At 44.3% G+C, this 16,417-nt stretch overlaps 1 protein-coding gene across 1 annotated transcript; it reads left to right on the forward strand.

Annotated features, from left to right (window-relative positions):
- The first annotated feature begins 2,925 nt into the window (after positions 1–2,925).
- Positions 2,926–8,573, forward strand: IRF2BP2 (interferon regulatory factor 2 binding protein 2). The gene is made up of 2 exons (XM_036756055.1): positions 2,926–4,530; positions 5,172–8,573. The coding sequence occupies exons 1-2, from the start codon at positions 3,381–3,383 to the stop codon at positions 5,876–5,878; spliced, it is 1,857 nt and encodes a 618-aa protein (XP_036611950.1). The 5' UTR covers positions 2,926–3,380; the 3' UTR covers positions 5,879–8,573.
- Positions 8,574–16,417: the final 7,844 nt, after the last annotated feature.

Here is a 16,417-nt window from a genome sequence, read left to right on the forward strand (position 1 = left end):
TGTTCAGCAGGATCCCTGTGAGAATGAATGATCGATCACGTACTGATGTGGTAGGGTAATAGGATTCCATCGAGATGCCTCCTTAGCCCACTCTTCGGGGAGAAATATCCTAAGGGGAATGGTATTACCAGCCACAACTGTAAAGATTAAAGAGTTACCTAACCCGTTTGCACTAGACTAGGTCAGGGAGGGTTACGTTGTGCCCCAGCTTGCACCGCAGTAAGATCTGGAGTGGTTACATTCTCCCTGTTTATTATAGGGTGAGGCTGGGTTTGGGATGAGGAGCGGAGATCCAACAATGTGCTTGGGGGAGGCTTTTGAGTTATTAGTAGCACCTTCTTTTTTGGAAATACCCAAGAGGAGACTTATGTGGAGTTTAACATGTAAAAACATTTAAGTTTGGCATTAAAGTATCTCTGTAGTTTTTAGAACAGGTTTCTTCATGTGATTTAAGATTCATCACAACTGTTTCTCTAAGGGAGTTTTTTTTCTCTTCCTTTTAGTTAATCCTTTCAAGCAACCTGGCACTTGGAAGAGCAACAACAAAAGAGGAACGTCAGCAGGATTTTTCCCCCTCCCGCTCCCTACCAATCCAGTTGTAGGAAACATAATATAATTATTACCCTGATCTTCCCACACTTAACCAGCTCATTCCAGTCTAAGGAAGAGATGTGAATCTGGATTCCCTGGGAGGAAAAAGGCTGAAAATGAAAATCTAAAATTCTTAATTGAAGAGGAGCACTTCCTGTGTTTACTAACCAACAAAACACAATCCTAAAATTAACGCAGCAGAATAAAAGGTAAAAATAAAATTTCAGTTCTTATGTGTACATGAAAACAGTCTACACTAATTCTAATTGTAAATCAATCTTCGTGCCAGCCGGGTTTGTTCCCGCAACCATGCTACAAACTAACCCCAGCCGAGTGTGTAATTACAAACACACCGCCCCTCCCCCTTCACCAAACTTACAGCAGCAGCCAAAATGTACAATTGTAAACGGCCCCTCTAATCCCTAATGCCAACTGGGTGCCACTGGCCCCAGTCTACTTATCTCTATTCTAAATGAAAGAACGGTCGCAGATTTTATGCTTAAAGTAGGCTTCATATCACTGCAAGATGAAAGAGTATTATAGTGAAGCTTTTTTACACCCATCCCTATGTACTGTACAAGCTGCTCTCGCTACCTTTAGTAAAAGTTTAGCCTGACTGAGGGAGGGACCTGAGATCCCAGAAATAGCAGCCGGGAGGCGGTGCCTAGTGCTGTGACGGAGGTGCTGGCTATAGATCTCTCTCTGTTTCTCTCTATCCCTGGAATGTGCATTTCGTTTAATGAGGCTTCAAGTGCCAATTGCATAGAGTCACGTCTCTACCGAGCCTGCGCACAACGCGGCTGAGGCACATGGGGCAGCGGCAGCCTGGGACAAAATGCCAACGTCACAAGTAGCTCCCTTCCCCCTCTCTAACCTACATAAAGCTGCTGCTGCTGCTGCGCTGTAGGGAATGGCGACCCACAGGCAGCTGAGTTTGCAGGCATCACTTCCACGTTGTCCATTGCACACAAACCAGCCCAGACTCAAGGAACGGTTTCCTGTGGTAGTCACTTCTTCATCTAACCATGGATAGCACATACAGGAAGACACCCCATTTAAACTGTAGTTTGGTGGGTGTAACGGTCAGATAAGCTGTATAGCATTTGAAACTGTATGGGAGAAATAATGTAATGTTATTTGGAAAGAGGAACTCAACATATTTGCTCATTCCCCGTAATACTGCAAGTTACATTAGAAAAGAGTCGTTAATGTATTTTGTTTGCACAGCATTCCTTTTCCCTCCCCACACACATGAAAACCAATAAAAAAAATAACAAACATAAGCATATGAACATAGATCGGCATTTTTTAAAGCCCGTCCTTCGTCAGCGAAAGTTATGTTTCATTTTCCTAAATCAAAGTAAAAATATTTTCTATAAATGCAATCCAGAACATATTCTTATTTATAATGCAGCCTTCTTTGAGGTTTTGATCCCACAGTTCAAATATCCTGCATAAGTTTAAAACGTGATCCTATAAACCGTCCAAAACATAAATAAGACGGCCACCTTAATGTGATTAACAGACGCCGAAGTGGCAAAGCTTGGGAGGCAGGGGGAGTGGATTGCCCTTTAAGCACTATGTGGGCCAAAAGGACTTTTGAAAATATCCTGGCTGATAATGTCAATATAGCATAGAGAGGGAGCAAGGTGAAGTGGGTGTTGCACGGAGCGGGTGGGGAGGGGGGGAGTGAAGGAAAAGAAAAACAACAACATTTGCATCACATTCACATTGGAAAGATTTTCTGCTCCTCCCTAAATGCTTCCCTCCCCCTTCAACGGCTGCTGACAAGCCAGCGCTCGGAGCAAGGAGCTGGTTCTTCTTGCAGCTCTTGTTATCTTGGCAGAAGTTCAATGAGCACAGCACTGGGAGGGAGAAAGAGAGAAAAAAAAAAGAGGGAAAAAAAAGAGAGAGAGAGAGACAGCAAGAGAGAAAGGAGGGGGACCCTAATGCGCAGGCGCCTTCGGAGGCTGTCGAAGAATCAAGTCTGTAGAAGTGGAGCAGCCGCGGCGGCAGCAGCAGCAACAGCAGCAGCAGCGGCAGCGGCAGCAGCAGCAACAGCGGCAGCGGCAGAGGCAGAGGCGGCAGTAGCAGCGGTAGCTGGGGTTGGGCGGTGACGCCAGCGACTGGGGGAAGCAGTAGGTGGTGGAGGCGACGGCGGCAGCAGCAGCAGCTGTAGTTGTGAGGGACGACTGACTCGGCGAGCCGCGCTGCGTAGTAACTCCACGCTGACTCTGCCACCTCGGTGCGGCATGCACCGCCACTCGGGCTAGCTACCCTCGGCGGCTGCCCCACATCACCCACCCGCCTCCCTTCCCCCCGCCCCCCTCTACATCCCCACCCCCTTTTCCTAGCTTAGCACCGGCCCCGAAGACCTGCTGCACTCCCCTGCACCAGCGCGTCCGGTGTTTGCACCGGTCTGGAGACCTGCTGCAGCCTCAGCTTGCACGGACTCCGGGACCTTGCTGCTGCAACCCCAGCCGCCCTGCAACAGCCCCCGGCCGGCCCGCACCAGCAGAGGGGACCTGCTGCCGCCTCGGCTGCACCCTTTTCCTCCCCGCCCCCCGCCCCTTCTGCATTGGGAGCGCTGCACAGGGCCCAAGGCTTCCCGGGGTTTGCCTCGGCCGCTGCTGCAGCCCCAGCCACCGCTGCCGCCGCCTCCGCTGGTCGGGGAGTTGCGGGGTTGGAGGGGGGGGAGGGTGCGAGTGTTGCCGGCGGGGGGCGGCGGCGCCTCCTCCTCCTCCACCACCAGTACCTCCTCCACCTCCTCCTCCTGCTCCTCCTCGGACATGTCGACCGCGGCTGTGGCGGTGGCGGCCGCTTCCCGGCGGCAATCATGTTACTTGTGTGATCTGCCCCGCATGCCCTGGGCCATGATCTGGGACTTCACCGAGCCTGTGTGCCGAGGCTGCGTCAACTACGAGGGCGCCGACCGGGTCGAGTTTGTCATCGAGACGGCGCGGCAGCTCAAGCGGGCGCACGGCTGCTTCCCCGAGGGCCGCTCCCCGCCCGGCTCGGCAGCCGCGGCTGCCTCGAAGCCGCCTCCGCTCTCCACCAAGGACATCCTCCTGCAACAACAGCAGCAGCAGCAGCTGGGCCACGGCACTGCCGCCGCTGCTGAGGCGGCCTCGCGGGCCCCGCAGGGCCTGGAACGCTACCCTCTGGCGCCCGCCGCCGCCGCCTCGGCCGAACGGGCGCCTCCGAGGCTGGGCTCCGAGTACGGAGCGGGCCGCCAGCCTGCGGGCGGGCCCACGACCCCGCAGCCGCCGCAGCAGCCCCCGCCCCCGCCGCAGCAGCAGCAAGTGAACGGCATCCTGGTGCCCAATGGCTTCTCCAAGCTGGAGGAGCCGCCCGAGCTCAACCGCCAGAGCCCCAACCCGCGGCGCGGCCACGCGGTGCCGCCCACCCTGGTGCCGCTGATGAACGGCTCCGCCACGCCGCTGCCCGCAGCCCTTAGCCTCAGCAGCCGTGCCGCCGCCGCCTCGCTCGCCGCCATCTCCGGCAGCACCGGTGCCGCCCTGGGCCCCGCGCAGCCAGCCGAGCTGGGCGGCCATAAGCGGCCCGGCTCCGTGTCCGGCAGCAGCAGCGGCGGCGGCGGCGGCGGTGGCGGCGCGGGCGCGGAGCACGAGCCGCGGGAGGCGGCCAAGGAGAAGCAGCCCCAGGCGGGCCACCGAGGCCCCGCGGAGAACCTGGCTGCCGCCTCGGCAGCCGTCTCGGTGTCGGGCGCGGCCGAGCTCGGCGGGGAGGGAGGAGGCAAGGGCCGGGGGCCCGGGGAGCAGGACTGGGTCAACAAGCCTAAGACCGTGCGGGACACGCTGCTGGCGCTGCATCAGCACGGCCACTCGGGGCCCTTCGAGAGCAAGTTCAAGAAGGAGCCGGCCCTGGCCCCCAGCAGGATGCTGGGCTTCGAGGCCAACGGCGCCAACGGGGCCAAAGCAGGTAGGCCGCACCTTGCTGGCTCTCAGGGCACGTTTTTTGGGGGGGGGGCGGGGGCGGGGAGCGAGCGGGGAGAGAATTTGGGGGGGTGCTTTCCTTTGCCGCCATGCCCCAGCCCCCAGAAACAACAAACACCCAACTTCCTGATCTGCATAAGGCGGAACCATTGCTTAGGTGGCAACGTGTTCATGTGCTGAAGCAGCATAACAGAGATGAGTCAGACTGGGCTGATAGACACTGACAGAGGGTTTTCCTCTCCTAGCACATTCTTGGGATAGGAGTTATGAAGGCCCTAGTCACCTTTTAACCTGTTCAGCATGCATGTATTTAGTCAGATGCACTATCCACTCTGGTGTACATGCATGGGTCGATTTTATAACATTTCCTAGATACAATTTTAAAGAGACAAGCAAGGGTACTTCATGTTCTGGTGTGTAATTTTATGTACATGTATTTTAAATAAATTCCCTTTTGTGGCCATATCCTTTTTTTCACATCAGTATTCCTGTTAGACACTTTAAAACAGCATATGCTCACACCTACGATTTGGTTGTGGGGTTTTTCTGAACCCTGACTCAAAGGATCACTCCAAATGCATATTTATCCTTTCCCCCCTTTTTTTCTTTACTTCTTTTTGTTCCCAGTGGCTCGTACAGCGAGGAAGAGGAAACCTTCCCCAGAACCAGAAGGTGAAGTTGGTCCTCCTAAGATCAATGGAGAGGCACAGTCATGGTTAACAACCCAAACTGAAGGGATGAAAATCCCCATGACTCCCACACCGTTTGTGTCTCCACCACCCACTGTCTCACCTCATTCCAACCGGACCACACCGCCAGAAGCGGCTCAGAATGGTCAGTCCCCCATGGCAGCTCTGATCTTAGTAGCAGACAATGCAGGGGGCAATCACGCCTCCAAAGATGCCAACCAAGTTCACTCCACTACCAGGAGGAATAGCAACAGTCCACCTTCTCCATCCTCTATGAACCAAAGAAGGCTGGGCCCCAGAGAAGTGGGGAACCAGGGGTCCAGCACAGGGGGACTGGAACCAGTACACCCCGCCAGCCTCCCGGACTCCTCTCTGGCGGCTAGTGCCCCGCTGTGTTGCACCCTGTGCCACGAGCGTCTTGAGGACACCCACTTCGTGCAGTGCCCTTCGGTTCCTTCGCACAAGTTTTGCTTTCCTTGCTCCAGACAAAGCATCAAACAGCAGGGAGCTAGTGGAGAGGTCTATTGTCCCAGTGGGGAGAAATGCCCTCTGGTGGGCTCCAATGTCCCTTGGGCCTTTATGCAGGGGGAAATTGCGACCATTCTTGCTGGAGATGTGAAAGTGAAAAAAGAAAGAGACTCGTGACTTTTCCAGTTTCAGAAAAACCCAATGATCACCCTTATCTAAAACTGCTTGAATTGTGTATATATCTCTCTCTATATATATATATCCAAGACAAGGGAAATGTAGACTTCATAAACATGGCTGTATAATTTTGATTTTTTTTGAATACATTGTGTTTCTATATTTTTTTTGACGACAAAAGGTATGTACTTATAGAGGCATTTTCCTCTTTTGTTAACGTTATTAGCAGATCTTTGTGCTTTATTATCCTGGTGACAGTTACTGTTTAATGTAGGCTGTGACTTGCGCTGCTTTTTTAGAGCACTTGGCAAACCAGAAATGCTTCTAGCTGTATTTGTATGCACTTGTTTTAAAAAGAAAAAAAAGCCAAATACATTTTCTGACATTGTAAGATCGCCTTACTGTCTGTTATTCCTTATTCCTGGCCCCTTTCTTTAATCAAAAAGGAGGCATTGTGATTGAGAAGGAAAGCAAATAGAAGGGACAAGATGGTTAAGTGGGGATATCACTATAGGAAATAACAAAGGGGTTCACATCAAAACATTGTCCTTGTATAGTAATAAAAAAGTAGACAAAGTCTACTGAATTTCTCTTTACTTCTTAAAGTTCAATTCTTGGGCCATAGGGTGATTTGTCTGAGAGGCGCTGCTGAGTTAGGGATTTCTGGGATTGTATTGCGTGGTGTGTGTGTGGTTTTTGTTGTTGTTGTTGGTGGTTTTTTGTTTTTTTTTGAGGGGGGGTTGGGTTTTTTTGGTGTGTTTTAAAAAGGCAAACGACCACTGTTCACGTGATCAGTTGTAAGATTACAAAGCTGCATGCTTTAGTTGATTACATAATGTACAATTTCAGTGATGGAAGGCAATTATAATTGATTGTGGTGTATACAGCATGGCACTGCCATCTTTGAAAAGATCCTAGCTCTGCAGCGCCACTTTATATTTTTTTAAACAACGCCCTAGAAACTCTCGTTTTTTGTTTTTTTGTTTTTCCTTTGAGAGAAGTCACAAGAGAAGTTGTAGTATAGTGAACTTTGAAATTATTGGGGTGGGGGGGGATCATCAGTTACCTGTAGTATTGTTGCTATTGATGCTATCATCTACATCCTATTTCCAGTTAGTGGTAAATACAGTGTGGTACAATGACAGCAGCAACTGAGGTTCTGCCAGAATTGCCTCCAGGCATATCAGTGACAGCCCAAATGTGGGTGGAGGAAACCTGTAATTTCCTTCTTACATGTGTTTGAAACACAAAGTGAATAAATAATATTGTTCTGAAAAGTGATCAAATAAAATAGTGAAAATGAAAGAAATGAAGAATTTTACATAAGACATGCCCCGTTTTAAAAACTATTTTTGGAACCTTTTTGTAAATTGAATTTCTTTTCATCAAGATTTTGCATCAGTGAATGATTTTTTTGAAACCAATAAATCAGTTATTAGAAATAGTTGTCTTACATTGATACTGGGGGAGGGGGAGGGGGGAAAGTGTGTGCTATAATGTCAGGAATCCTCTTGGTCTAGTGTTTCAAAGTTAACCATAAAAAAAAAAAAACAAAACTAATGTCTTGAAGAACTCAAGGGCCTACTTGGGCAGTTTTTTGTGTTCACATTCGTACCTGCACAACTTTTATTTTGAAAAATACAAAAATTTACCAGTTTTGGATTGTCTTCAGTTAATTTTCTTTAATTCTACATTTATACAGTCTTCAGTGGATGAAACTTTTTTAAAAATGGGTCAAGTTGTTAACACTTGAATATCAGATACTGTACCAAGTAAAGCATTTTTTCTTACTTTTTTTTAATGACTACACTCACATTAATCCTGTCCAGATCCCCATTACATCCATATCATCATTATGACAGTATATACAGACTTGAATGATTAACCAATTTAAGTCATTTTTAGGCTTTTTACAAAACTGGAGTATATTTGACTGTCAATCCAAACCAGTCTCTTATGTAAACACAATGCAGAAACACACATATAGGCAATTTTAAATGCACATAAACACAGCTGTAAAGAATTCTTTGGAACCATGTTGGTCTGTTGTTTAAATGTACATCTAGATACTTTATTAAAAAGTGAATTTTGGCTCACAGATGTAACAAGTTAGGCAGTCAGTTCACCAAATGTGTTGTAGCTATCTGTAGTCTTGCAATCTTAATACAGATATTCCTACAGAAAGTGAATAACCATTTCTTGCTGTTTAGATAAGACTTCATCCAGCTGTGGAACCAATAACGAAAGGTTTCTCTGGGCTGATGTTACAGTGGAAGAGAATTTGAGACTTGCTCAAAATGTCTCCTGCAAAAGGTCTGAGTAGCATTTGTACAAGATTTCATGGAAGTCTTTTAGCTGGACAGTATTGATATCTTTGTTATTTTCTGACATTCATTTGTGTATTTAAAAGCCCAGGGATTGTTGGGACCTTGCTTGACCTTTTGTTGTACCTGATGACAGTGCAGAAGGAATTTCCACAGCTGGATAAGAAATGTCAGTGATCTACCATACCTAGGCAGTATCAAATTTCCAATTCTAATAGCTCAGCAATGTTTTCAGCACTAATAACAAAATTTGGGGGGGAGGGGGAGGGGGAGTGTTGTACCTATCTCTTTATGCACTAGCAGTTTCTTGAATTAAACATGTACCATCTCTAATGTGTCCTTCTATTAAACTTTATGACAATGTACAGATAGATGGTTTACAACTTTTTGTGAAAACTTCCCTTGGCCAGCAAGTCTTTGAAAGGTGCCTCATTTTGTACCACCTTTTAACCTTTGGTTTTTTCATTTAGAGGAAAAAAGTTGAAAGGGATAAATATTTTTTTTCTTGACTTGGTAGTGGTAACAAAAATGAGTGTGAATCTTTGATATCACCATTATAGCCTACAGTTTCTCATTAGAATTTCACCCATACTGTCATTTGTTATATTAATAATTAAAAATTTTTAGCATTAAATAAAATGACATTGGGAGAGCTGACCATTTCTTGGTGCTTTGTGGGGGGGGGGGTGTACAATTCAGAATTGCTGCCTGCATTCACTGATAATGAGACAGTGGTAGTGCCACTTAAGGATATAGGTTTTCGTTTTTGTTTTGTTGCTGGAGAAATGATTGGGTGAAGGACCTGAGACATAAAGGGTACTGTTAATACAAAAAGTAGTGGGGCGGGGGGAAGACATCTGGGTAAGGAGAGAAATATTGGGAGGGGGGAACATCATGAACAAGGAAATATTTAGGTTAAGCATTTATTTATTTTTCCAGTGTACAATAGTAGAATCCTTTGTTCTTCAGCAGTAGGTTGGAGGTAAATGAGAGTGATGAAATTGGTGGCAGGAGTGGGAGTAAGGAGCTTTATAAGATACAAAGAACTATATTTTCTTGAAAGCTTTGTGATAAAAGTGAGAGAGCCATGTTTTGTCATGCCAGTAGATGCAATGAATTAAAGGCTCTCAAGACATGAAAGGAGTGCATTTTGGGAAGCTTCAGAATAGTGAAAGACAAAAAGCCATTTCTCAGTTTCAAATAAACCACTTTTGAAACCAGTGAATGTGTAAATGAGAAAACTATGGAAAAAGGCTATAAAGGTAGAAATTAACGCATATGCTTATATAGCAATGATTTTCTAGGATATACTTAGCCTTTCATTCCCTCAATTGATTTATGCCTTTAACTTAATGAAAGTGTGGAACTGTTTTGAGGGTAGCAAGTTCACATATAATTTTTCAAATCAAAATCATCATGACAACATCATATAGTAATAGTTACAAGGAATACACTTACAGTTTGAATGGAATAGTAATTTTGAGCTCCTTTATCAACTATATTTCACTAATATTAGAAGTTTACAGGATGATACTGTTAACTGAAATCATGTAGTGGCATTCTCTGCAACAAAATTTGTTACTTAGTAAATAAGATAAAGTTTCTCCTAGCACTGGCTCAGTGTTTATTTTTGTAGTTTTTCTATGCTTTATTAAAATCCCCAAATATGTTTTATTAAATTTTAAAAATACGACTAACAGGAAAATCCAATTAAAAGATGAAAAAGAACTTTTCCAAAGATACACTAGAAGTGATTGTTTTCAGGTTTTCCACTTTAAAAAAGCACCAATGACAAATTGATTGTTGATGTGACAGCCTGCTCTAACTGCCCCCCCTTCCCCAGGGGAAAAAAGAGGGAAACTAAGGAAGTTCTTTTAATTCTTAGACTTTTATGAGCCCCCAGTTACTCGAAGTTATTTTGCATATGATTTATAGATATTTTTATTTGGTTAGTGAAGAGTAAAATGTTTCTCTTCCTGATTCCTAAGTGTATGCGTGGAATCATTCAGAAAAATGTTCACTTGCATGTAGGCCACTAGAAGTCCTGAGTCACCCTCATTTGCTTGCCTTTTGTTCATAGGGAGCAGTTTGAGAAGACACGCCTTTCCTCTGTCATAGACCAAGGTCAGACTGCACCACCGATGAATGGAATACATGTTTACCCGATTCATTATCCAAGAATCTGGAAATATTGGGGGAGGGGTGGGGACTGGGGAAGACACTAGGATTAACTCTTTTTGTGCCACTGCTTGGACTTAAGTTATAAGTGGTACTACAACTAACTCAAAATTATCAAGGAAATAATGATCTCATATATGAATTATACAAGTCCTCTGCTCCTGTTGACTATCTGCATTTTTGCCATCTCACAACTTATTAATACCTTTATTAGAAGTTCAGAAGAGGCAAAGAGAAGATGGCACTCAAAAGAGTCAGTTTGTAAACAATCCTAGTTCAAAGGTTTGGGCACTGAAATTGAATAGTTTGGGGATAGCTCTGAGTTTTACTTGTCTATGCTATCCCTGGTCACCATTAACACAAATAATTTTGTATGTAATTTTACTACAGTGTATAATGTTTACATTATTAACACATTGGTCTTTGTACCAGTCACCCCCTACCCATTTTAGTCTAGTATAAACTAAAATTAAAAGAATAAATTTGATCATTTTGTTTTCTATAATAGTGTCTACCATATTGTTTTTAAAGCCCTTAAAACAATTTACATTCTACAGTATAGACATCTTTATGTGCACTGCTTCCTCAAACATCTATAATACCTTACACACATGATAGGCACTTAATGTTTGTGGAATTGAATTCCTAATTATCTTCAAAGTATTTATTAAATGTTTACATTTGTATGGGCCTATACTAGAAAATTTAATTTGAATACATATGTGTAGGTTGTGGAAGTGAGTGGTTTCATCAAAGAGGATTAATATAACAAGAAATTATAAATGCAATATGCTAAATAACGTTTGTATATGTGGAGAAGTAAGATTTCAGACTTTAGCACAAAAATGTATGATGTAGTACATGAATCTATTTAGAAAAATTATCACTATATCTTTATTTGTGTAAGTGAAGTAAAATCTGTATAAAAAGAAAACTCATTCCATTGCAGTTGCTCAACAGTACAAAAGATTATTTCATAGGAAAATGCAAACAAGGTATTCTTATCACGACTTCAGAATTTGCTCTGAATAAATACAGTGGGCCATTAAAAATGTCTTTAAAAACCATAATGTACTCACTAAGTACTGTATGTGTATATATAGTACCTGTGTGATTTTTCCTCTTTTAAAAAAATTGTAAACCTGCTTTGCATAGCCTGAGGGTACAAGTAAAAGAAATCAAGCCAAGTCAAGACAAGAAGCATTTATTAAGCACTTGTGCCAGGCACAATGCTAAGCAATGCAAAACTTACTGGTGAAAACATTGTATTAACATAAACACTTAGCATTTTACTAGCATTATTAAAATCAAAGCAACAGATATCATGGTTTTATACCCTCAGAATAGGCCAATTTAAAAAGACAAGTTTTGTACCAAACCGTGAAATTTAAACTCTGCAGAGAAAATCAAGTTCCAAAGACTAGGCCCACGGCTCCCAGTGTAAATTTAGTTATTTGTAAATAGGAGTGACACTGAATGATCTCAGCCTCTGGGTGGGGCATTGGAGGTTACATGGCTTTAGTTCAAGCCTTTTAGTGCAATGGAGCCCCCATGGGACTCGAAAGAGAACATATACTCTTAGGTAACAGTGTTATGTCGGACTGTTTTCCCCCAATGGGAATACGTTCAGAGTTTGTTTTAGGGAACAGGAATTGGCTTATTAGGAGCTCTGTTGTATAGTTGATAATCAAGACCCAAGAACTACAAGTCATGGCATTTGCTAGCTTTATTTAAGGTACAATCATGCCTTATTCTTCATAGGATTTAGAGCTAAAGAGATTTTAAAGATCATCTTGGCCAAGTTCCTCTTATTTGTCACATAAGGAAACACTTCCAGAGAGGTTGTGACTTGTCTAAGGTCACACAGAATCTGCAGCTGAAAAACCTGGATTCTAACTCAGGTCATCTGACCCTAAACCCAGTACTTGTTTCTAGTACCCCAAACTCTTTAATACCAAGAGCATCAATAAATCTTTGAATGACAAAGTCATTTTGCTAAGCAACAAGATATAAATGGACTAGGTGGGGATGGGGGTGGGGGTGGGGTGGGGTGAGATGGAGGGAACTTGAACAGCTCAAGTGTTTGTCTATCTGGGTTTTTTTCCCCTAAAGAAAGCAAACCTATATAGGTCTAGAAAATACCAGTTACCTACTTCACCCTAAAAAGAGTAATTTATGTCATGAACAATGGTTCATGTGTTGGCTGTTATCCTACACAATGGAATTTTCCAGAATCATTATTTTAACTTAGGCTAGAACCTCTGAATCAATGATGATAATTTCAGCTAATTAAGCTTAACTAAAGATCAGTAAATAGTTTTCCTGTTTGACATGCTGGAAACAGAAAAGTAAGATATAAGAGAACTTTTTGATTTGAAATAAATCAGTCTATTCTGAATTAAATTAAGAATTTTTTTCCTGAGCACCTAAACCTCTCAAATCAAATTGTGGCTTGTGCCTTAATCCAAGCCAAAGCCACTTTATCACCTTTCCTTCATTGTCCCCCTATAAAAACCAATCTATTAGCCAATCTTTCAGACAAGAAGCTGTTTTGATCTCATGCTAGGTACCAGGCATTGTGCAAAAAACCAGATGATACAAAGAAAGGCAGAAACAGTCACAGCCTAACAGGAGTTTACTTTCTAAAGAGAGGAGAGGATCAGCTCTTTTAGGTGGCCTTGTAAGGCCTCAACAGAAAGTAAAGATTTAGTGTAACATACCCCCTAAGATTCAGGAGGGGTTGGGGGGGGAGAGATATATAAATTAGTGACCTTTAATTAGGGCTGTACTACTTACTATGATTCTTTAATATCTACCCAAGTAACCAACTACACGTACCATGGTAGATTTTGAACAATAGCAGAGAGCTCTCATGAAGCTTTTAAACATGGTGGCCCACAGGTGTCTTATTCGATCACTTCCAATTCCATGCCTCATTCAATTAAGCCCATTATATCAATCAAGGCCATTATAACCCTTAACTAGTTGGTTTAAGATGAGACAGTAGGTTAAGTTCCTGTAACGTGGGTGTACTGGGCCTGCCAAACGTCTTGAACTTCCACCTACCTTAAGGTCAGGCTGAGGCAGAAGGGCCATAGTTCTAAGTCCAAATGGTGTTTGCACAAAAAAGGTTCATTTTGTGTGGCACACACCCAGACATGAAACGTACCGCCAGAAAATATTATCTTTGTACAAATAAGAAGCCTGTTTCTTAAAACCTGAGCCAGGTCAAAAATGTCAAATTCTGGTATGTCTTTCTTTTTTTTTTTTTTTTTTTTCCATAAGGGAGTTCTAGAAAGAAAGAAAATAGTCTACAAATCTGCCAAGTCCTGTTTACTCAAGGGGAAGGAAAGGGGAGGAGGCTCCCTTGTGTTGTCAAGCAGACTGGGTAAAAGTCTTTCGACAGGGAGAGACTCTGTCGTGGTTTCCAATTGTGACACACAGCCTCGCTCATCGTCCGTATTTATTTATTCTAGAACTTTTCACCACCACTCTTCCTGCCACGCTGCTGCATTGCTACACACACGCACACACACTCACACACAGACACGGGCGCGCGCTGCAGCATCAGTGCATGCATTACACAAGCACCTCCGCCCCCGGGTGATGCCTCGGTGGCGTTTCCTCCCCGTAGAAGGTGTCTCCCCAGAGAGCGAGACGCGGGGCAGGTCTGGAAATGCCTTGCCTCCCCCGGCTCCTCCGTGCATGTGGAAGCCGCGTGTACAAAGAGGCCGGAGCATCAGGTGGCCTGGCGGCCCGAGCCACGGGGAGCGGGGGAGGAGGACGAGAAGGGAGAAGGAGGAGCTTTGCACTCCGGAAATGGCCTTCCCTTGGCTTCACCCAGACGGCTAGGAGGGAGCTCACTCTCTCTCTTTCTCTTGTCCGTTTCCTTCTCCCGCTACTCGGCCCTGTCCTGTCCCTAAGCTCCAGTAAAGAGACCAGCACCAGCTGCCCTGGCTATAATTAGAGCAGAGCTGTTGCCGAGCTCAGGGCCTACTCCCCCTTCCCTCTCCCTCCCTCCCTCCTCTCTTGGGCCCCCACCTCCCCTTCTCGGTGGAATGTGTGAGGGAACATGTGTGTACTAACCCCATCTCTTTATCTGGACGGGTCACCGCGTGGTGAACCAAATAAAGTCAAGGGCTCGGCTCCTGCAGCCGGGGAGGGGCGGGGGGGGGGGGGGGGAGGGAGTGGGTGGTGTAATCTAAGGCTTCTTCCGAATTGGGGGTGGGAGGTGGCTCTGTCTGTCTCGAGCTCTCCGCTCAGCCCTGCTCAGAAAAGATCAGATGTGTGGCAGCTGCAGCCTCAGTCCAGGCTTAGAAGGATCCTGGACCCGCCGCAGCTCTTGGTTCAGGGGTGGGATCTAAGTTGAAAATGAAGTGAGATGGTTGCCCGGGGTGATAAAGAGCTAGTTTAAGTCTCCCCACTCCTTTTTGGAAATCATGAGTATCTCTTTTATGTTTGTAACAAGGCAAGAGGCCCTTGGTTAGTCAGTAAACTGGGCTGATGGGGCATCTATACTCACAAAAATATCCTAATGTGGGGTTTTCATTCATGAATTTCTTTTCATAAGAAAAACCTGGGACATACCTAGATCCACTCTGACCCAAAGATTAATCCCTAAGGTAGGCAATTCTATTAAAATCTCCAGGAAAAGAAGCTGACTTGGGGGAGGGGGAAGGGAAAGCTGTGCTGTTTAAGGAAGTTTATAATAATTATTATTGTTACTGCTGTTGGCATGCTTGGTCCCACTTGGTTTAATCCCTTCCCCTCCCTTTCTATTCCAAATGATTATTTCTTAAGCATAATAATAAGGGCATCCTCTAAGACTTAACCCCTACCCTCATTAACTCAATCAATAAGCATTTAAATGCCTACTATGTGCCAGACACTGTGCTAATTGTTCCAGGATTTCAAATATACTTGTCTCAGACTTGCATGCTACGGCATTAAGAAGGGTATGGCAAGTTTACTAGTTCTTCTGGATTTTCCCAGTGCTGGTTTCAAAAAAATTACTAGGATTAATTGATGGCAACATTAATTAAGTATGGCAGCTTATAGTTCAGCTCCCTTGTCCAAGAAGCATAGTCACAACCCTCTCCAAAGCCCTGTCTCCTCATATCCCTATCACCTGAGATGTACCTAATGTGTCTTTCCAGATAAGTGTAAGAACTCCTTTGGCAGCTTGAAATAGAAATCATGCAAAATAGCACACTTGTTATATTTTGCACCCAGGAAAATCTATCCAGGGTCTTTAAAATTTCTCAGATTGAAATGTGACTCCCAAGAAGTTGTTTTCACCCTTTCGCAGTGTGGTTGCTTTTCTTATAATAGCGGGGTTGTAACTATCACCTTAATTATGGTATCTTATGAGGGGAAGAAATAGTCCATAGACCTAAACAAAAGTTTTAGGCCACATTTAGCCAACATCAGGATCATAGATTTTACACTGGAAGGGAACCTTTGAGGTCATCTAGTCCAACCCCCTCATTTTGCAGGTTAAATTCAGCAACCATTTATTAAATGCAAAGCATCACCCAAATGCTGGAGGGGGAAAAAACAGATACAAGGACAAAACTAAATGCAAAGCCACCCCAAATCAAATAATCCCTTCCCATGAGGCGCTTACACTCTGCTTTGAGGAAACAATATACATACAACTCAAAGTACAAAATATATATATTCTGTATATAACACTGAATAATTAATTGTATAGCACTGAATAATTACAAAGTGATTTGACAGCGGAGGAAATGATACTGTCAGATAAGGAAACTGAGGCCCAAAGAGGATAAATTACTTCCTCATCAAAGTTAAGATTAAAACCTCCATCCTCTAACTCCAAATCTCTTTCCACTCTCCATACTACCTCACTATCAGAATTGCTCAATTCTGTTTTATAACTTCAGGTCCTTTTAAGTCTTATTAAGGTGACCTTGGGCAATTAGGTAAGTTTCTGTGTGCCTCAAATTCATCACATTTTCAGAAGGAACACTATAATGTTCAGTTTACCACAAATCTGCCTTTGGGGACAGTGGGA

The sequence above is a fragment of the Trichosurus vulpecula genome, chromosome 4 (assembly GCF_011100635.1).
Source record: "Trichosurus vulpecula isolate mTriVul1 chromosome 4, mTriVul1.pri, whole genome shotgun sequence".
Classification (NCBI taxonomy): domain Eukaryota; kingdom Metazoa; phylum Chordata; class Mammalia; order Diprotodontia; family Phalangeridae; genus Trichosurus; species Trichosurus vulpecula.